We start from the raw sequence: 21,661 nt of genomic DNA on the forward strand, positions 1-21,661 counted from the left end.
CACATGCAGCTTATTTGCTTGTGCTGTAGATGCTTTTATTTTTATTATTATTGTTTTTGTTGTTGCTGCTTTTTGTGCAATTGTTGCGTCCTTCTGGGGCGCATCACAAATTGAAATCGAAGCGCGGCAACAAAATCAATTTGTGATATAGCCGGGTGGCTAGTGGGATAAGGGGCCGAGGGGCTTATGTGCATAAAATCAATCAGAGTTTTTTCGTTTCATAAATATTTGTTGCACTTTCCATTCTATTTTTGATGTTGGCAGATTTATTCAATGTACTTTTTTCTAGACCCATTCCCATAAAGTGCTCTATGGGTACATACTTGTAGAAGTATAAATGTTTCAATTTAATTCAAATTTATTTTCTACAGCAATTCATTCACATATAGATATCGCAATTATCGTAGTTGATCTTACGAACTACTACTTGTACATTATATGAATTAAAGCGATGAACTAAATAGCATTTACAATATAAGCTAACTAATGTAACCGGCTATTCATCTCCTTACTTATAAAATTATTTGTCCTCACTGTCTGACTGATTGGCGGTCAACGCACAGTAAAAGTTAGGAAGCTAAAATTTGGACACAAGTTTTTAATAATACTCTGTATACCGAATACCAAGAGAGGTAAAATCTATCAAAATTGTTTTTGTAATTTAATTTTTTAAATTTCTACAATTATTCTAAACATATGTACAGAGTATTTCAAAGTCGGGACACCCGACTTTAGATTTTTTATTTGTTTTACAGTGTAGGTGAGCACTAGGAAGCGGTTTTGGAAAATGCAAACACCAAAGGGGGGAAACGGTCTTCAAAGCTTGTTTACAATATAGGAGGGGGAGATAAATATGTCTTTCCCCCTGAAAAGTTAAATTGTTTCCCCCTTCTGGCAGGTCTACTAATAATTTATACTGAGTTGAGATTTTTAGATGAATCCATTATTAAAGGAATTAGCAACTCATGGATAGACAGTCTGGATTCAATTAAGCTTTAAGATATAAAGTTAGAAATTTGGGGTTTCAGATGACTTCCCCCTACTTTTATGCTCTTTCCATAATAACAAAATGCTAGTTATGCCTTGGTTTAAAAAACGTTGTTTAATGACTAATTTTTAAATATTCATTCACAAAATGTGCGTTCTATTGTCTATATAAGTCGATAATTGAGAAGATGAAAACATTTACAGAAATAAGTTCTTGACCAAATAAATGCCACAATCGAAATATTATTTAATTAAATCGAAACTGTTTATAATACATAAAAACTAAGTACATAAGGTAATGTAATGAGAATTTAGGTGCTTTTTTGTGCGATCAACTAGACTAGTGGCTACGCCTTAAAGAGTTAGTCCTCCTTCTCGCAGGTTTGGATGCTTAACTTTGCGTAAAGATCGCCTAGTTGGTCTTTTTGCTGAACCATGGCAAGGGCACGCTGATAACGCTCCTCCCAGCAATCCGGATGTGCTTTTGCCAGTTGCTTCAGAGTTCTTTCGGCTACCGCACGCACCTCCTTTTCTGGACTCTCGTAGTGCAGTAACAACAAATCCATGGCTCGTTTAATAAAGGCCTCCCAAACCTCCAGTTCAAACTTGACTTCCTTTTCAGCATTCGTATCCGCCTTGAAAACGGGCTTCAGTTTTCCAACGGCAGTGGCCGCCATAAGTCGAATACCCGAGGAGGGATCGTCCAATCGTTGAAGCGTAGCATAGGCAAGTGGTTTTAGGTCTTCTACACCCATATTTTGAAAATAGCACATTGTCTTGACTGCGTAGTGTCGCGTCGTCACGTTGCGGTCCTCCAGCAAGCTGGGCATTAGCTTAGCCAGCGAGGGTAGAACTTCACGCATCTCTTCCCCAGCACCTTGGGAAAGGGCACACAGAGTGGCCATGGCCAGAGAACGCATAGCCTCGGCGCTAGCACCGGCTTGCCAGCTGAGGTACGGTTCAATAATTTCGTTCACAAAATTGGACAGGAGCTGGGTGCTCTGTTCCCGCTCGCATGAAACCGTATCGGACCAAAGCAAAGCTGCAATCGAGAGGCTGCTGAAGATTCGCACCTGAGCGCTGTCACAGCAATTCGCAAAAACAATCTGCACCTTGGCGATGAGCGCCGGCAAGTACGCAGCACGGATATGACACAGATTTATGAGCCCGTCAAGGAGCAATACTGGTTCAGCATTATCCTCAAGGGCAGCGTCCAGATTCTCTATATCATCCAGAACAAGCGCAAAGAGTCGTTCATGCAACAGTGCCACCGTGCTGTTCTCCAGTTTAACAACTCGTTCGATGAGCAGTTGCCCACGGTTTACATCCTCGTTGTGACTGCCTGTGAGCGAATAGGATAGAGCCATAACCTTCATTCCGGCCACGTATATATATTCGTACAGTTCAAGCAGTTGCTCCAGCGTGGCTGTCACCTGAGCTGACTTGTCCAGTAAAGTCTCCAGCATTTTGATTATATAAAGCTGAAATCTAGGCTTCAGCGTGTGCGAATAGTCGCTTGAGCGAAGCAGTTTGCTCAAGCGGAGCAACTGCTCGAAGTTTCCACCCAGAGATGCGCTAAACATGTAGAAAAAGCACGTTAGATAAGACTCGCGTGCATTGCGCACCAAACCATCGAGGCCATTTTCAATCCAGTCGTCGTAGAACAAAAGACGGCCCATCAGATCGGCTACCTTTTTCGCCTCCGCCCTTACAAGTGCCTCCGCATCGACGCAGGCATGTGCCACATCCGGGTAGACCTCGAAGAATTTGGCGGTCATGGCCGCCTCTGCATGAAGCACAAATTGGTAGAAAAGCTTAAGCGAGTGAATGCGCACATTGTCTTTCCAGTCGCCGGACTCCCGTGTTATCAGCTTGAGAAGACGGATCGATCGTTGGACAAGACCACGGCAGCCTAGCGTGGGTCGCTGCACACCTGCCGGGTAATTATCGACGGGTAGATCGGCAGCCGCCACTTGTGAGAGCTCCGCTTCGTTCTCATCATAATACAACTTGCCACACTTCTCCCACAGTGGGCGAATGTAGGCCACCACATCTGGCGAATCATCTTTCAGGCAGCACAGAACTAGCGGCAAGATGCGTTCAAAGTACGAGTATCGATCCATCAGCTCGAGCAACATTAGTACACCCATCTGGCCACACTCACGTCGCACCAGAGGCATGCTGTCCATCAGCAGCGGCGACACTTCCATTATTAGTCGACGTAATCCGTCCCCACTGGCATTCATGTGCAACGCGACACGTCCCAGCGCCTCCACGGCTGAAATACGAGCTTTCGCATGTTTGTGATTCAGCATTCCGTAGAGCGCCAAAGCTAGTGGCTCCGTAAACTCCTGCAGTTCGAAGGCATCGGCCACGCGTGCTAAGTCCACCAAAGTGCCGCATGCCTCACGCTGGACCGCCGGATACGAGTCTCGGATGGACTTAACCAGCACGCCCACCACCTGTACATAGCACTCCCTAAAGGCGTGTACATTGCCCATTAGTGCATATTGCCGAACCAGTACATGCAGTTGTTCAATATAAAGCAAGCGAATCTCCTCACTGCCCTCGACCGTCTCCGTCTGGCCCATGCGATCGTTCAGCGTGGCCACCACGTTCAGCAAATGGAAGTCCGTGGGCGGCAACCGGTCAAGAAACGCGCTAACGACGCGAACAGCCTCATCACGGACGCTTTCAAAGCGATCCGCATAGCACTTGAGAAGGTGCAAATATAGTCCATCAAAATGGGCAGCCAGTGCGTCGGCGCTCAACGCTGCGCCACTATTGACGCATTCTTCGCGTAGCTTCTGCAACGCAGTGGTTTTCACTCGTCGATCGCTGGCCTGTAGGTCCTCGCAAATCTTATTGATATCAAGATTGTCCATATTGCTACTGCTACTTTGGTCTGGTATTTGCAGTTGTAATAAGAAAACCGGCCGGTATCTTCGCTAGATTTTTTCAAGCACACGCTCTGCAAACGAAAATGTAAAACATAAAAAGCAAAGCAAATGAAATAACAACAGCAAACGCGCCGGTTGCCACAACTACGAGAGAGACTACATTTCACTTTGTTTATAGTTTCATGTCGACAACAATTTAGCGAAGCACGTTCAGCAACACTTAATTATTGAGAAATCTACTGCAACTCGCGCAATTCTGCCCGCACATGGCAACTGACGAACAGCTGTTCTTGCAAGTACGAGCAGTGTTGGAAAGCTTCAGCATAAGAGTTTCTTGCGCGCCACTTATCGGCAATTTGAATTTGATGTTAGTGAATATTAAAATGAAAACTGAACACCAGTTGTAGTTTGTTCTACCCTTTTGAGACTAATGTATTATTTAATGTTTTTTTATGAGGCAATTCCACATACCACGCACACATATCGTTATCACAACTATCTAGCTGTAGTGCTTGCTTGGTTTGTGTGTAATGTGATATCTAAGATTGATTGCTTCAGGCTGGGGACAAAGCGTTCACTTGATAAAAATCTCATAAAATTTCTATTTTTGTCGACATGCTAGACACCTAATTGCATTAATGTGCTACTAAATTGACCAATAAATGCGCATAGTGGCACAATATGATACTATTATGAGTGTACGCGTCTCCTTCCGTCAGAATTTGTCGACGTGTCTCTCTGTGGAAACCTGAAACTACTTATGCCTAGATATTACTCTGTGAATATGTTTAGCTTTATCGTAATTTTTCGTTTGCCTTTTAGTTAGTATTCCGAATTCATCAAATGTTTCATAACATTGGATATAACCTATCATCCCAATCGCCTTTATCTTATATATTTTTTTCACCAACGTTCAATTGATCTTTTTGAAGCAAATGATGTATAATAATGCCTTAGAAAATGACTGTTGACACAGTGGTTGGTGGTGTAATGTTATTTTATACACATTTCCTTAATGTTCATTAAAATATGTTGTCCGTTGCTTGTTGATAATTGATTGATTGAGAATCCGCCAATTCTTTCGTTGGACGTTTTTAGAAATTAAGGAACATAATAAAACTAAAATTCCGGTAAATAATCCACAAGAATATTGTAAAAACGCATTCGAAGAGAACGCTGTATTGGTGCTATTGTTTAAAAGAAATTAGAATATAATGTAATAAAATAAAATCATTTAATGTTAAATAATACTGTATGAAATAAAGGGTAGAGTTAAATAAGTCTGATTTGTTTGTTTTTTGATATTTTTAAAATATGGCAAATTATTTTCTGAAAATAATTCAAAAGATAAATTGACTCTAAGATGAGCTTAAGATATGCATTAAATAGTCTGACATTGCGGAGTGTGTTTTTGAGTTTTGGGTCTCGATTTGCCATACCATTTCTCGTTAATTAACAAAAGTACACTTTCAAATACAAAGTTCCCAAAATGGAAAGACCACTGATGAGAGTTAAGTGTCGGAACTATCGAGATTGCACCGTTCATATATGTATGTATGTAGGTATGGATTTATGTTCATTTCAATTTCATACCTTTTCGTCGCAGTTTTTGCTGCAGATCGGCGCACGCTCCAAAGCAATTAAGCCCATGAATCAGGTCCGTTCAACGGATAAATAAAAAGCGGGCAAGGCATGGGTAACGTTGCTTGTTTGTTTGTGCGTTTTTATATGGTGTGTCGCTTTAATAAAATGCCACACACATACACACACACTCGCACACAGTGCCACAATAAACTTAATTGATATGAAATGAAGTCATTTGGCAAAATCACTGGCAGAGTAATGGACCGCGCTTATTCAATTTGATTTGATGTCGGGAAGAAACAACAAATGAATAAAAAAAGGTGATACATGCACACATACGTGTACGTATGTTTGTGTACGAATATAAATTATATTTGTTTTTGAAAGCAATCAGCCATACGCGTGTGTGTGTGGATTTAAAGGTGCAAGCCACAAAAAAATGCAATTAAAATTACATTTTCATAGCCAATTGGAGCAGCAGCACGGAAGCTGTTGGACTGCATTTCGGCCACTCGTTTATAACTCGTTTGCGTCGCCATATCATATCATACACAATTATTAATAAAACGCACTGTGGGCCGTGGCAGGACGTACTTATAGTAGAGCGGTGGCCGGGGCCGACAAAAGTAATAGATTTAGTAGCTAATGGGCTAAGATTTGAGTGGACACGCCATGCTTTTAGTTGTCTTGCCGCTGCCGCTGCTGCTGCTGCTGCTTGTTGTCCAATTTGTTGCCACTATTGACTTAAATGGACTTGTTACACATACATGTATACACACACATGCAAATAAAGTGAGAAGCACATACATACAAACATATACATATACATATGTATATGCAAATTTGCCAATTGATTGAATTGCAAACGTGCATGAAGCGGGCAGAGCTCCTCCGCCGGTCGCTCGCAATCGCTGCGGTCGCTAATTAGTTTCATTTTTCAAATGCGCCCAAGCAGCAACAACGACGACGACGACGGCAAATGACTAAGTGACTGACTGACTGACTGACGGACTGTGTTGGTTGAGTGCCGCTGTCGCTGCCTTTGCCAACATGCACTACACACATACATATATAGACAGATATTTGTACTCGGGTTTGTCGATTTCTTGGAATACAATTTTGATTAGGAATACTGCTGCTAATGGCTGGCTTCATATGCGCAGGCCTGGCCACTTCGGCCACTTGTTGGGGTCTGATGCCCGATTCTGCTGTCGATTTATGTACATATAGTATGTATGATTCGCGTCTCTGCTGTCGTTTCCCAGAAAGCGTAGAGTCGAGCAGTCACTTTGCATGTAATCAGCAATAAAAGTTTACTTACATACATATACATACATATGTATGTATGTACTCGTACATGCATACATAAGTAAATGGCTGACTCTCGCCATTTCATATTAATGTGCCCCGTTTAATTGCGTGACTCATCCACTCAGTTGCAGATTTCAGTGTCTCCGCTTTCGTCTGCCTCATCCGTCGCTTGTTTTGCATTTCTTTATTTGCCGCCGTTTCTTGCTTCTTGATTATGAGGGCGCTTTCATTTCTAAAGTATCGCTCGAAGCTCCATTTACACTGTTGAACTCCTAGTTGAAAAACTGTTTTTATGGAGTTCGAAGGAGCTGGAATCATAAGGAATGGAATTGCTGAAGGAAGTAATGTCTTCCTTGTCCAGCTTCATTTATATCGTTCACAAGATTTTTTAGATATTCATCCCTAATAAAGTGAAGTTAAAATTCCTATATAACCGATCTGATTTAATATGACCTTTGTTGCAAAAAGATTCCCAAATCTATAATATGATAGACATTCCAAAAACATAACCAGTTCATTTGCTTGCGATATGCGATATACAACTATATGTATGTATATATTTTATTAATTTTAAATAGTACCCCATATACAAATCTGTTCCTGCATCATTTTAAAGTGTATTGGAACATATGTATGTACATATGTAAGTATGTAAATGAGTCAGAGTTCTCTCTGTAGAAGAACTACTGCCCGCAGCTTAATACAGTAAATACCTATAATGAACATATGTACATACATACATATGTGTGTACAAATATACAAATGTAAAATGGGTTTTGGTCTTGGCTTGAACTGAATTGCCTGATTTGGATTTCGTTGAAGTTCGAAGTCGGGGCTTATTCTTAGTAATACTTATTTCCCAACTCACTTGCATTATTCCAAAACATGTGCTTCGGAATCGTTTTTATTTATTTACATTGCACATTACTGATGGAAAATATGCATATTGGCGAGTAATGTGAGTCGCAAATGGTCTTTGTGTCGGCGCTTCGGAATCCAATCATTCGACTTCGAACGAATTCCTCGACCGATCAGATCCAATCCGAACGCTCACGATCTATTATTTGTGCAGCCGCACACAAAATATCCATATGTGTTTGCATACTTAGCTATGTGGATATTACATACATATACATACATACATACGACTATATGCAGCTATCAGTCAGTCAGTCATTCATTCAGTGCGTCAATCACGAAACAGTTTGAGTAACAATTTAATTAATTACAGAACGTAATGCGAACCAGTTTACCGATAAATATCAGCAGGCATTTTTGTATCGTTTTCCATCGTTGCTGTTGTTGTTGTTGTTGTTGCTTTACAATTATGCATACATAATATGCCTGACACTCTATTAAAAGCCTCAGCGATAACTTTGAAATGGCACAGTCGGTCAGGTCGTAGTCGGAGCACGCAGGGGGGCAGACAGACAACGTTAATTGCTAGACATCAAAACGTATCAATTGCCAAGGCATGTGTGTGTGTGCATGTGTGTGTGTGCGTGTGTGTGTGTGTGTATAGTTGCGACAGTCGGCATGATAGATACAATATCTCGGTCTAGATACATACATACATATGTGCCAGAGACTTTGGGGAAGAGGGGGTTTTGCTACGCGACAGCCCAGGCGCAATTTAGGTTGTTTGTCATTATATTAGTTGTTGTTGTATTTTGTTGCTGCTGTTGTTGTTGTTGTTGTAATTTTTCGTCCCTTTATTGCCATCATTTGAGGCAAATTATGTGAAGCTATCGCACGCATACTCGTACTCATATCTGAGTATGTATCTACACCACCGCCATGCTTTGCCATAATTATAGATTGCCTTTCATCTGTGCGCCCATTGATAATTTGTTCGCTCTGTGCACAGTTGCTGTTAAAATGAATCGTACTTATTTGTGCATCAGCTGAGGCATTTGTTTACTTTCAAAATAGTTGCAACCGTTTGCGAGTTTCCGATTTCAAATTCGCATTTCTGTGTCTCACTTTATCTACGTATGTATGTATTCCTGCAAATACATACATACACATAGTAAATACATATACAGATGTAGTACATTCATATGTACTCGTACATACCTAGATATGTACATATGTACAACTGTTTGTGTATGTAATTATAAATGTCATATTGCTGACGTAAGGTGTGTTGACTGCGCCGCGTTCAGCTTTGAATTGAGTGCGAGTGCGAGTTTAACAATTTTCACATAGTCATCAATAGCAGCGGCAACAACAACAACAACAGTTGTTACAACAACAACGACGGGAACAGCAGGGCACATCAAATGCGCAACATCATCATGTAATTGAAATTAATTATATGTCAATAACAATTGCAATGCCATTGGCACAGAATCAACACGCCGTAGCAAACCATATTCGAAGGCAAATAATCTTCTTTAAAATCTTGCAAAATACAAATTGTCCAAAAAGTAACAATTATCTAATTAATCAATAACAACAATATCCTATCCCCACTGAAAAGAAAAAGAACATATTTTTGTGCAAGTATAACATATAAGTACCATTCATTCATATTTAAAACAAACTACCTTGGGAAGACTTCATTCAAATCTAAACATTCATATGGGAGCTATCAGTCTGATTTAGCTTAATTTCCCGCCAATGCATATGTATTTAATATATATTTATTTAGTTGAGATAGGTTCAATAACAAACACAGCGGCCTATTGTGGCTATGTATATAAAATAACCACGTTAAAGGCGAATTAATATTTTTTTCGGCTTTAATAATTTGCATAATCAAAAGAATTGCTCTGCGGCCTGACAACCTACATTAATTTGTAATTAAATTTGTCAAGTTTCGGTAGATTTCCAACCCCTATCTTAAATAAATTAGTGAAAATAGAAACATCGTGCAAAGGAAACTATTTAATTTATTTTACTTAAAATATCCACTGATTTTTACTTCCACTTTTAGATTTAAGATCCCTTCTAATCAAATATAACATGTCCCTCGATAAAAATTTAAAAAATATATTAAGTTGTTGAGAATATTATCAATAAGTATTGCGAATATTATTAAATCAAAATAATTTCAGATTACGAAGAAAAACTTTTCCCTAGATTGTTCTCAATATTTTGATTAATTGAGATTAAAAGTGATATTTGAGTTGATTTGCTTGCTGGATGATTATACATACTACATATGTATATTTATTGAAATAGGTTGCCTAGCCCTTGCCCTAGGGCATTGAAAAAACAATTTGGTAAACAAATTAGTGGGGAATTCCAGGAATTGATGCGAACATACTGCGCTGTAAATTTTAGATGACGGCTTGGCGTGGCTTATCACATTAGTTAAAGCCAAAGAGCCCAACATTTTTCGACCTTCGTGTAGGTCCCCCTTATCATAACGTAGTGGGTATGCAGTAGACGCACTAAGAAATTACATCTGGTACCCGTTATGCGCTTACGTGTCAGCATAATCTTCTATCCATACTAACCCACTAACGAGAAGTGATAAGCATCGTTCAGATTTAATAAACAGCAGTTCTGCTCAAAACTAATTTGGGGTAAAAGGTATGGATTCAGTTCATCGTTATAATCTATGATATACATATATATATATATATATAAGAAGTATGTACAACATATATATATACGTATATATGAATTTATGTATAATGTACATAAAATATAGTAAAATAAATTAGCTAACAAATGATTTGGGTTTATCGTGTGATCAGCAAAGTAGAGAGGAAATCCCATAACACTTCTCATAGATATGCATTTCAAGCTGGAAAGTGTAAGAAAAGGGTTCAAAAGTGTATTGGAGAATGCCCATAAGGGGCTGTACTCTCTCCCCTACTATGGACAAATGTCTTTGATTTGTCGGGAAAACCAACAAAGTTCCCTTTATAAGGTCGCCCATCGCCCAGATCGAACTAGAGCCATTCTGCAAACTATTCAAGGCACCCATTATGAAAAATATCAGGAGTATATAGCTATTCAGTGAAAAGCTGACGTTCCTAAGGAAGGAACAACTCGAAAAATGGATATCTATTAGATCTAGAGGATGAACCTTTCAAAAACCGATATCTGTCGATTCTGCAGAATGAAGCCGGACATATCGAAACGTTTTCTGTATAGATAATAACAGTTTGGCAGGATTTGGAGTCTATATCCGAACGTGGTGTTGAACATTGCAGTAACATATGGTCGCCCAATAATAAAAACATTTACAAAACATATTCACGAAGTTATTTCTTCAATGGCAACTATCAGAGAGGAGTCCTTTTGACATTGATTCGATGTCGTGCCACTGTGGCTGGCTCTGTAAATACTTAATGGATGTTAACTGCGACGCTTACCTCAATGGAAATCGTGGAGTGCTAAATGGACGTGTGTGTGCCGCACATGTGTCCAAAATCCGAGGAGGGGTTGAGTGTTAAAAAAATCCAATTAAGTATTTTACTTTTTTTTCATCCACCGATGTGTGCTTGCTTGCGTGTGTTTTCTTGTGTGCGTAGTATACTCGTATATATAAGTATGTGGGCTGCTTTTAAGCTTGCTTCTCAAAGGTCACGATACGCTGATGTTGTTGTTAATTGCAATTGCATTTTACTTTCACACACACACTTTAGTACTTTTATTGTTGTTTACTTGCTTTTTCTTGCTCTTTTAACGGACTGTTTAAGCGGCAGTGGTACGCGACCGCTTTAATTGCCGTTGCAGGAACTGTACGCATACATTTAGGTGGCACTGTGTGTGCATGTTCTATTCCGGCGCGCTGGTTGTGGCTGTGGCTGTTGATTATAATCCTTAATTAGTCTAACGAGTTGCAAATTAATCCACTTTACTTAATTAAATTGTTGCACAACAAAAGCGCCAAGTAAAAAAATCGGAACGGCGGTTGTTGTGATAAAAAATTTAAACAGAAATAAAATCAAATTGTTGCCGAAAAGCAGCATAAAGCGCATGAAAGGAAGTTTAATGAAATGTAATTAATTCATTAGCCCGCACTTTGGCAATTATTGATTATTATTTCGGCATTTTTTTCTACTTATTTTGTTTTGAAATTAATTTGCATACAATGTTTATTTTTTTTCTTATTGGTTGCACAATTTTCTATTGCCTGCCCGCACATGGGTTGGCTGTTCATTTATTTAGGTTTTAATTCAATTTATTTTTAACTCTGTTCTGGTTTCATAATTGGCAGTCCATTGTAGTATATACATAGATATATGTATATGTGTGTGTGTGTGTGCGCGTATAATGTTTTTGATTTAATTAAATGCTTTTATTTATTTGTGCAGCAATAATAAGTGTGCGGCTGTCCTCGGCCTGTCGTTGTCATTGTTGTTGCTGTTTTTGTTGCTGTTGTTGTTGCTGTTGTTGTTGTTGCTGTTGCTGTCCGTCTTGTGTTCGTTTCAATTTAACTGTCAGCTTCGCTCAAATATTAAAAATGTGGCGAAACATTAAAATTGCTTTATGCTCTCAACATATTTATTGCATTTACATTGACATTTCAAAACAATTACATTTTAATTGCAAATTTGTGCAAATTGTTTACGAAAAATCAATCAAATCAGCGTAAAATGAGGTACGTAGTATACAGTGCGATCTAAAAATAACTGAACTTTTAATTCAAATCCGAATTAGAAAGATACATTTTCCTTCTTTCGAACAGCCAAAAAGTAGTTTTTGTTTTGTAGTCGTAAAACATAATGGAAAACAGAGGAACTATTCGTTTTGCTTTCGAGACTTATGACTTTTTAATAAAGAAGCTTATGATAATCCTGAAATCACGCGACAATTTGCAGAATAAAAGTCGAAAAACGACCAAAAACTTAAGCAAATTTTCAAATGGACATAATTTTTAATTTTTCCATGGGCATTTTGCACAAGCAAGTTGTAACACAAAAAACCGTCAATGAAGAATACTATTCAGAAATTGTACATCATTCGTGAGGGAAACAGGAAACTAGATATTTTTATTCTATTACATAATAATTCACCATCCAACAAGATCAAAACAGCCCACATTTTTGGTAGAAAAATAAAAACAATTTGTTCTATAAATGTTGGGCTCTAATGGAAGGCGCTTTTTATGATGCTGTTCCACCAATTCAAGCACCCATAGCACAGGTGATAAAAAAAATTATTAAAAATGTCGGTTATAGATTTTAGATCACACTGACTAGCCTCAGACAACCGCCAATAAGTTTCTTTTAGAAATTGCCTTACACATTTTTGGCTTAGAATGACATTTTACAAGTTCCTCATTTTCTAATGTCAATGTTAACTGTCAATGGGATACTGTCATAACTGCGTTCTGATTGAAATTTGGAAAAACATTTCGTGCGCCTAAGTACCGTTAGTGTTACCACACATGCATAATAGTTTGGAAGCGTATATTGTCAGAGATTATCGACACCCAGTGATCAAATGTGCCCAGATACATGTATGAATGTAGAGCAGTTAAACGCTTTTGAAAATTTGCACTTTTTCACATATATTCACATTTTGAGTTTTCCGACGGCAATTCGATTAGCTCACATGTCAAATTCACACACTTATTTCGTGTTGCTGTTGCTGTTTGTGCATGCCATTTAAATTAATTACGCTTATTTAATTGTTTAGTTTAATTAGCGTTTTGCACGTTCCGACAATTAAAACTTGAACTTTTGGGCTAAAAAAGCAATTTGGCATTTTATATAGTTATTTATTTTTAAGTTGTTATTAATATGCGCGTATTGCGAAAGCGAAAACAATTATGAACGTCGACGTAATTAATGCGATGCGAAAACACACGGGCCAGCAGCAATCGTTCGACGCGTCGCTCATAAAATGGACTTCAATTTGTAATACACACACTCATACATTCACACACACACACACACACACAGACATGCACCAAGAACGAGTCGGCCTTATATTGTACACCTCGGCGGGCACCGTCTCTGGCCAAAGTGAATTTAATTGAGTAATTGAAGTATTTTTGTTTGTGAAAATAAATTTCCTTTTCGCACTCGCTCATAATTTATTTATTAGATTGCTGAAAAATAGCAACACAAATAAAAGCAATTACGGTGTGACAGTAACAAGGCGAGTCCAGAAAGAGTCGATGGCTATTGTTGTTGCTGCTGCCAAAGGCGGGCCACAGTGCGGCTGCGTAACCTGTCAACACGTCGTGTGACAAATTGGCAGAGCGATGCGTGCAAACCAAGCGAGCAAACAGACAGACAGATGAGGCACAGTTTCGGGAGCGGGTCGGCGAAGTGGGTAACAGAGGAGATCGAAGCTGCGCATGGCAAAAGTTAGCGCCATCGACAACAACAATAGGAACAACAATATGCGGCAGCGATGCCGTCCAGCAATTTGCACCAAGAGGCTTGCGAAAAACATCTTTCAGATACATGCGCCAACTCACGGCGGCAATTAGCGCCACCGTTGATTGTTATTGTTGTTGTTGATGATGATGAAGATAATTGTGTCCATTTCGTTGCTGATTACCGACGGTGTGTACAAAAATAAAACAACATCAACAACAGCAATGCAAGAAGAAAACGCTAAAAGCCGCATCGCGAAAGCGTCGCACAAAAATAAACAAATTAATGAAAATTCCAAAGTCATAAAAAGGCGAGTGTGTCTGTCTGTCTGGCTGTATGTCTGTCTATATGGTATTTACATACATACAAACATACATACACATGTACAAAATATGTTCTATAATTGTTGTTGTCGTTGTCGTTGTCGTTGTCATTGTTGTTGCCACTTTTGCGCTAATTTTGCGTTTTATTCTTCTTTCTGCTTGTGGCAAGAAATCACTTTTGGCGAATGCGACAATAACAAACAGGCAAATGCTAATTAGTTTCATGTGTGACTAATGGATACACAAGCGCACACAAGCACAGGAGGAATAACACAGATACTCATGCATGCGTTGACTTGACTTTGTTGTTGCTCTTATTGTTGTCGCAAACACACACACACACACACACACTCATACACACACTTAGCACACTTAATTAAAATAGTACACTTTGGGCTCTTTGCTGTCGCGTCGACGACTGACAGACCAGCGGGAGGTCGTTCTAATTCTATAGAATATCTATGCGGCCCATTATTATTACATTTATAATAAGCTTGTTGTCGTTATTGCTGTTGATGGTGGTGGTGTTGTTGTTTCTGTTGCTGCTGTTGCTCGCAACGCCAACGCGCGCGCGTAAATTATAATTGACTTTAAGGCGGCGCTTGCTGTTGTTGCTGTTGTTGCAGTTGTTGTTGTTGTTGCTGTTATTCTGCATATGTATATCGCCGTGGTCTTTTATATCATCAACGATGACGCTAGCAATTTCAGTTAAATGGCCCGACAATCCGATACCGAAACCAAGCGCGACCACGACGCCAACGATTCTGAACAATTTCTCACTGTGAACGCTATAAAGCACAAACACACAGAAACACACATACAGACGCAGTCGCAGACACGGACACAGAATCAGCCACACGCACAGTTAACGACTACGGCTACGGCTACGACGACGATGACGACGACGACGACGAACACGACCGTCGCGACGGTTCGATGTGTCTGGCCTGGCTGTTGCTGCCGCTTGTGTTGCTGGTCGGTCGCTGGTTGCTTGTTGCTGATTGCTGTTGTTGCTTTTGGTGCTCTTGCCGCCACTTGGGTTCGTTATTTGTATGTGTGTGTGAGTGTGCGTGTGTTTGTGTGTGAACTGTGACTGTGCCGTGCAACTATTTAACGACGACTGAATGTGGCAATTATGTATCTAGATACATTTTGTTCAAATTGTTTGCTGACGGCTGCGTCGCAGCCAGCGTTGCGTCTTGCTCTCATTTGTGTGTGGGGGTTGTTGGTGGCCAAGCGAGCCAGCAACCATCATAAAACATATTACTATAATTACAATTATGGTGTATGAGTGTGCGCGCCTTCAAATGTTATTCTTATTATTGTTGTTGTTGCTCTCTCGCACACACACACACGCGCACACCGAGACACAGACACAGACAGACGTCGGTCACGCAGCACGTGAACATATCGCACGGCAATAAAACAGCAATTTTCATATTGCAGCAGCAGCAGCAGCAGAAATGCTATTAATTTAGTATCTCGGCTGTTGTTGAACTCATAATTTGTGCGCAAGCGACACTCGCAACATGTTGCTGCCGGGTGTTGTGCAACATGCTGCTGTTATGTTGCTGTGCTTAAGCTTTTGCAAATTTGCCGAGATACTTTTCCTATTTGCGGCGCTTGTTGGTTATTAAGTGCTGAATGTGTTTTATAGCTCTGATTGTTGCTGTTGGTGCTGCGCATATCTGGCGTGCTTCACTGACAACGACATCTCACTGTGTACGTGTTGCTGCCAGTGTGTGTGTGTGTATATCTGTGTGTGAGTATCTTTTGCATTGCCAATGTAGTTGCCGTCGTCGTTTGTTTTTAATTCTCTATAATTGAGTTATATGTACTTTAATAAGTTGGCGGATGCTGTGCGCTGCTCTGGGGAGTTGTTGTTGCTGTTGTTTTTACCGCTCACTTTGTATTTTTGTTTGGCGCGTCTGGCGGCTGAGGCAGCGATGTCGGCGTTTAACGCTAATTAATGCTGAGCCACTGGCTTTCCATTGCTTTTTATTGCTGGTGCTGGTGCCGTTGTTGTTGTTGCTATTATTTTTGCTATAGCTATGCCTTTTGTCGTTCCCCGGTTGTGTCTTTTATTTTTTCTTAATTGTTTGCTAAGCGGCATATGCTGCGCTCTTTTCACTGAGATTTATTATTTGATTAATTATTACGATTTCATTTGAGTGAGTTTGCTGTTGGCCTAGGGCCGTATAGTTTTCTAATTTCTTTCGACTGCTGCATTTAAACGAAATGCTTTAATGGTTTCGTTTTTCTGTTTATGTATGTATCTCTTTGGATTATTTTATTGGTCCGTTTGCTGTTTCTGCAATAATGGGTGTATAATTTCATTTCCTGAGAATTGTATACCATTGCCTGCTTATTGTTTTTGTTCTTGCTGCTGTTGCTGTTGGCACAAAGCGTTTATTGTTTATTGTGCAATTCGGCTTTGCTTGAGCGCCTTGCAAATTAGTCATCTAAGCAGCTCAGCGGTACAACTGCAAATTTGTTATTGTATATACTATATACATACATACATATGTACATACGTTGGTGTTTTGTTCATACAGTTTATAGTATGTGTATTTAAAATAAGACTGCAGGTTCTACGAGCAATACCTATTCGTATGTAGTGCACATTAACGTTTTGTCAACATTGTTGTTAAAGCTTATTAGTCAGATAGAATGGTTTTCTATTATTAAACTATGTACATATGTATATATGAGCAAAATGTGAGCAAGAATCTTATATTACATACTATTTTGATCTAACAAGACCAACGAAGCTCACCGGGTATCCTAAAATAGTCTCATATATGTACATACATAAATGAGCCTTTTCTCTTTCATGTCAGTTATTTGATAAGGAGCTATGTACATATGTGCATATGTACATACATATGTTGACCAGAAACTAAAGCTTAATTCATTTTATTTGTTCACAGAAATTGGCTTATTAGTTTGTGCGTATCCATTATCCACTTAATTAGAAATAAACCATATTTTTAAATTAAAATTCTAAAAATGTATTTTATTTTTTTTTTTTGTCAAACTGTTGACAACGGAAAATCGAAAGAAACGACTTATTTGTATGTGTTTGTACCTTAGAATGTAGGCTTTTCGAAAAGAAGGTTTTCCAGAAAATACTCCTATTTTTCAACACTGTGGACAGAGAAGATTTGAGCTGACCATTTGGATAGATCATACCTATAGAGCTAGTTTGAGGGAGGTTTAAGTCTGCAACAGTTTTCAATAAGCAAATACATGAATATATCTATCCAATAAATATACATATGTATGTACATATCTATTTATCTATTCAATGAAGTTGTCATCATTATATCGCAGAAAATTGGCCAACGCTAATGGGTTAATTAATGGCGTAGGAAAAGCACAAAATCCACCGACTGTGAACTCAATGAACTCTTACAAAAATAACAACAAGAACAACAGAAGCAAAATCAGTGCAGGCGTTAGCGACGACCCAAACAAACATCATTAGCAAAGCCATAATAACAACAACAGCAGCAGCAACAGCAGCAGCAACACAACAGCAAGAGCACTCTGCGCAATGATTGCTCATTTAAATGTACACCAAAGCAAATTGTATTGATGTTGAGAAGGGAAAAGGGAAAAGGGCAGCGGCCGAAACACACACACGCACACACAAACACACACTCACACTCCCCAGCAGCACACTTGCATTTTAAAAAGAGAAACCACTCGTGGAAAGCAAAGGTAAGGGGAAGCATTGGAGAAGTCGCAACGGAGCATCAAACTAAAAATAACTGCAAATATGAAATATTGTATGTACAAACATACATATATACATATTTATTTATGATGATGATGATGATGAGCCACAAAAAAGAGGAAGACTGATGCTGCAGCCGTTGCCATTGCTGTTGCAAAGAAGATGAAGCAATTTTAATTCACTCTCACACGAAGAAGAAGGAAGGGGGCAGCGGACCATAGAAGGCAGAAACGGACATAAGAAGTTGGGCGGGCGCGCTGTGTGTGGCTGTATGTATTTATAATGTGTAAGTATGTATGTATGTATATAAACATGCATTAATAAATATTACGAGCAAAGATATTGCCTTACTTTTTGCTAGCGAATCGGTCGGCGGGAGTTCAAGAAACACGCGCGCGCTTCAATAAACGAAATTGACGTGAAACGAGCCAAAATACACGATACGCTAGACGACGACAACACGTCGTTAACGCAAAACGCCAATTTACAACTGTGAATGTGATTGTAAATTGGGGTCCCATAAGCGGCAAACGAGTAACGAAGCAGCATGCTAGCAACATGTTGGGGATCAGCTGGCAGCAACATGTGCTGCCAGAGTTGAACTCGCAATAAACAGTACAAGTAAATAAACTTATTATAAATATTTCCACTTAAGTCGTCGTCCTTTGTCGTCGTCGTCCCTTCTCGCTCGGGTGACTGTAGGGACGCATTTATGTTGCTGCTTTATTCGAGTTGAAGGCAACGAGGAAGATACAAATGCGCACACGCAAAGTCAAAGCTAAATGTACTCTCATTCAGTCACTCACTCGCTCGCACACACTCACAGTCACACACACACACTCGGTCTGTCAGGTCGCATGAGGCAAATATGCACAAAAGCATTAAATGCTGACAACAACATGGGCTTAATGGACTGCCACTGCCGCCGCCACCGCCGCCGACACCGACACCACCACTAACGCGCCTCAATTCAAAACTGCATTTTTATTGCTACACAGCAATCGCACACTCACATACGCACACAAATACCCATACAAGCACGCTCGCACAACAAGAGAGCAGGGCCTGGGCCCGCTCTCTTGTGTGTCGTCCCGTTCGCTTTGTTGTCGAGTTATAAATCCATTATAATAAAATCATTTCGTTGTTTTATTAGTTCAGCAACATGTTGCCATGCCCTGTCGTACTGAGTCAGTCAGTCAGAGTCAAGTGCTTGTGCAACATGTTGCGCTGCCTATAAATATTGCAAGTGCTTTCAATTAGCTCACATTCTGTGACTTCCATATTAAATGAGCGCTGAGTACGACGCAGGCTGGCAGGAAGGCACGAACGCTGACGATATAGCGCTTTTTGTAAGTACATACATATGTATGTATGTATATATGTATGGAATATACGTATGTATGTATGCTCGTATATAAACAATGTGGTTCGCATAGATAAAGTTGCGCACAGTTACCAAGCTTTGCTTAAAAGTCAATTCGAAATTAGAGTTACAAGAACGAAATAAATAAATGTGTTGTGCTATTTTTGTTTGTTGATTTATTATTGAGTTTTTCAAATGCTTAATCCAAAGAAACAAATAAATAAATATTTATGTTATTTCGAAATCCTTTTTTGATGTTTGTATTCTTTCATCAATAGAATCTTTTTTGTTTTGTAAATCTTTAATCTTTTTTTAAGATCTGGTTGGACAACTATTTAATTTTATAATAGTTTTGACATTTTTATACCCTGTACCCAAAGGGTAAAAGGTTATATTAGTTTTGTGCGAGTGTACATGGAACACACAGAAGGAGGCGTGGCAGACCCCACAAAGTATATATATTCTTGATCAGAATGACAAGCTGAGTCGATATAGCCATGTCCGTCAATCTGTCCGTCTGTTTGTCTGTCTGTCTGTATGAACGCAATGATCTCAGAAAGTATAGGAGCTAGAATAACCAAACTTGGTATCCAGATTCTCCTAAGCCCGAGAAAGGATGAGTTTGTTCATTTTTTCTGATGCACCCCCTCACTCCCCCCCTATTCATGATTTTCTATAACTCCCGTAATTATTGCAATTTTGAACTAAAATTTGGTAGTCACACCCAATTGATTAGAAAGAAAGTTATAGCCATATAACCAGGCCCAAGCTGTATTTGTTGCTGCTTTGACATAATTCTGTAATATGTAATGCACACATACATAAGTACAAGTACACAAACACGCATAGACACGATGTATGTGAAAATGTATGTATGGAATATTTTATATTTAATTTAATTAAATGATTAAATAAATTAAATTTTTGTAATGGTGTGGTTCAGGGTATTTAAGAGTGGAGTCTGCTCGACTTTAGCATTCCTTTCTTGTTTAATAATGCCTTTGTCATATGATCGTTCCGGCGTGATTCGAACCGAGTGCCTACACAAGGAACGAATTCACATTGTGGGATTCCTGCTAGCTCATTGAGCTAGAGTTGATAACGAAAACTTATTTATGCATAAATACCTAAACATACCCAAGTATACCCTAATGTGTCTATACTATCTTATCTTTGATTAAAAAGCAATTGTTACTTATTTTGCATTTGAAAACTTATTTTGGCAAATCGTTGAAAGCATTGGATCTAAAATTTAAGGCCTTTTGAATTATAATTCAGCTGAGTTGTAGCAAGATGCTTATTGGTTTCTACATTTGTGCAGTGCCTTATAATAGGATTCGATCAGCTATGCACACTCATTACTGGGAGAATGGTATTCCTACAACTGATTTAGATCCGTAATCAATTCATTTACTGCAAATCTAAGCTAGTTGCAGACATATACTGTTTCTATTCGCTTAAGCTGTGGTGCAATTAATAGAGAGTGTGTTCGGTTCGCCAATTGGTTTGCGCATGTGAGGTCGCTATTAAATAACTACAACGACCGCCACCAAAGGTCAAAGTTTTTGGGGTCAGCAAAGCGTTTTGGCAGGCGTGCAGCCAAAGTGCAATTTCTCAAACATCAACGGCAACTTGCCAGCCAAGCACTTTAAATCATTGGCCGCTGCAGCAATCAGCGCACTTCCGCAGCTCTGGTGCCCCAAAAGCCCCAGAAGCCCCAAACTAGACACATGCTTCTATGTATGTATATATATTTGTGTGTGTGTACGTGTATGTGTCTGTGTGTGGCTGCGAGTGGAGTATTATGTAAAATGTCAATGGGCCGATGGGTACGAGTACGGGTGTAGGAGTATGGGAAAGCAATTTCCGCCTGTGTCCGCAATTAAAAAGCAATATCATCAGAGGAGACGTTAGCAGAGAATCGAATTGAATTTTTATGATGTGTTTGTTAAATGGTTTCATAAATGGCAAAAATTTTGTGTGCACACTAACCGACTGCGTCAGATATCCGTACATTTGCAAATGTAGCTGCTCTGCTCCTGCGTTGTGCCAAATTCCTCAAAGCGCTGCACGTGCAAACGTGCAAAGTCATAAGCGTGCGGTATGGGTTGGGGGGAGGGGAGGGGAGGGGGCAGAGTTTTGGGACACACTCATATAGGGCT

At 39.4% G+C, this 21,661-nt stretch overlaps 1 protein-coding gene across 2 annotated transcripts; it reads right to left on the bottom strand.

Moving 5' to 3' along the window:
- Positions 1 to 1,194: 1,194 nt before the first annotated feature.
- Positions 1,195 to 18,593, bottom strand: LOC115621854 (dynein assembly factor 5, axonemal). Of its 2 annotated transcripts, none has more exons than XM_030515672.1 (3): positions 18,488 to 18,593; positions 11,114 to 11,548; positions 1,195 to 3,958 (listed from the first exon to the last, which is right to left on the bottom strand). In XM_030515672.1, exon 3 carries the CDS (start codon positions 3,870 to 3,872, stop codon positions 1,350 to 1,352), a length of 2,523 nt encoding a protein of 840 aa, XP_030371532.1. In that variant the 5' UTR covers positions 3,873 to 3,958; positions 11,114 to 11,548; positions 18,488 to 18,593; the 3' UTR covers positions 1,195 to 1,349. The 2 variants fall into 2 exon arrangements, with proteins under 2 accessions (XP_030371532.1, XP_030371533.1); XM_030515673.1 differs by lacking the exon at positions 18,488 to 18,593 and adding an exon at positions 14,879 to 15,140.
- Positions 18,594 to 21,661: the final 3,068 nt, after the last annotated feature.

This window comes from Scaptodrosophila lebanonensis, unplaced genomic scaffold, assembly GCF_003285725.1.
Source record: "Scaptodrosophila lebanonensis strain 11010-0011.00,11010-0021.00 unplaced genomic scaffold, SlebRS2 tig00000024-arrow-pilon, whole genome shotgun sequence".
NCBI classification, from domain to species: domain Eukaryota; kingdom Metazoa; phylum Arthropoda; class Insecta; order Diptera; family Drosophilidae; genus Scaptodrosophila; species Scaptodrosophila lebanonensis.

What these genes read in the sequence shown, in the direction of transcription:
- LOC115621854 (XM_030515672.1), bottom strand. Translation starts at nt 3,872, where the DNA reads ATGGACAATCTTGATATCAATAAGATTTGCGAGGACCTACAGGCCAGC.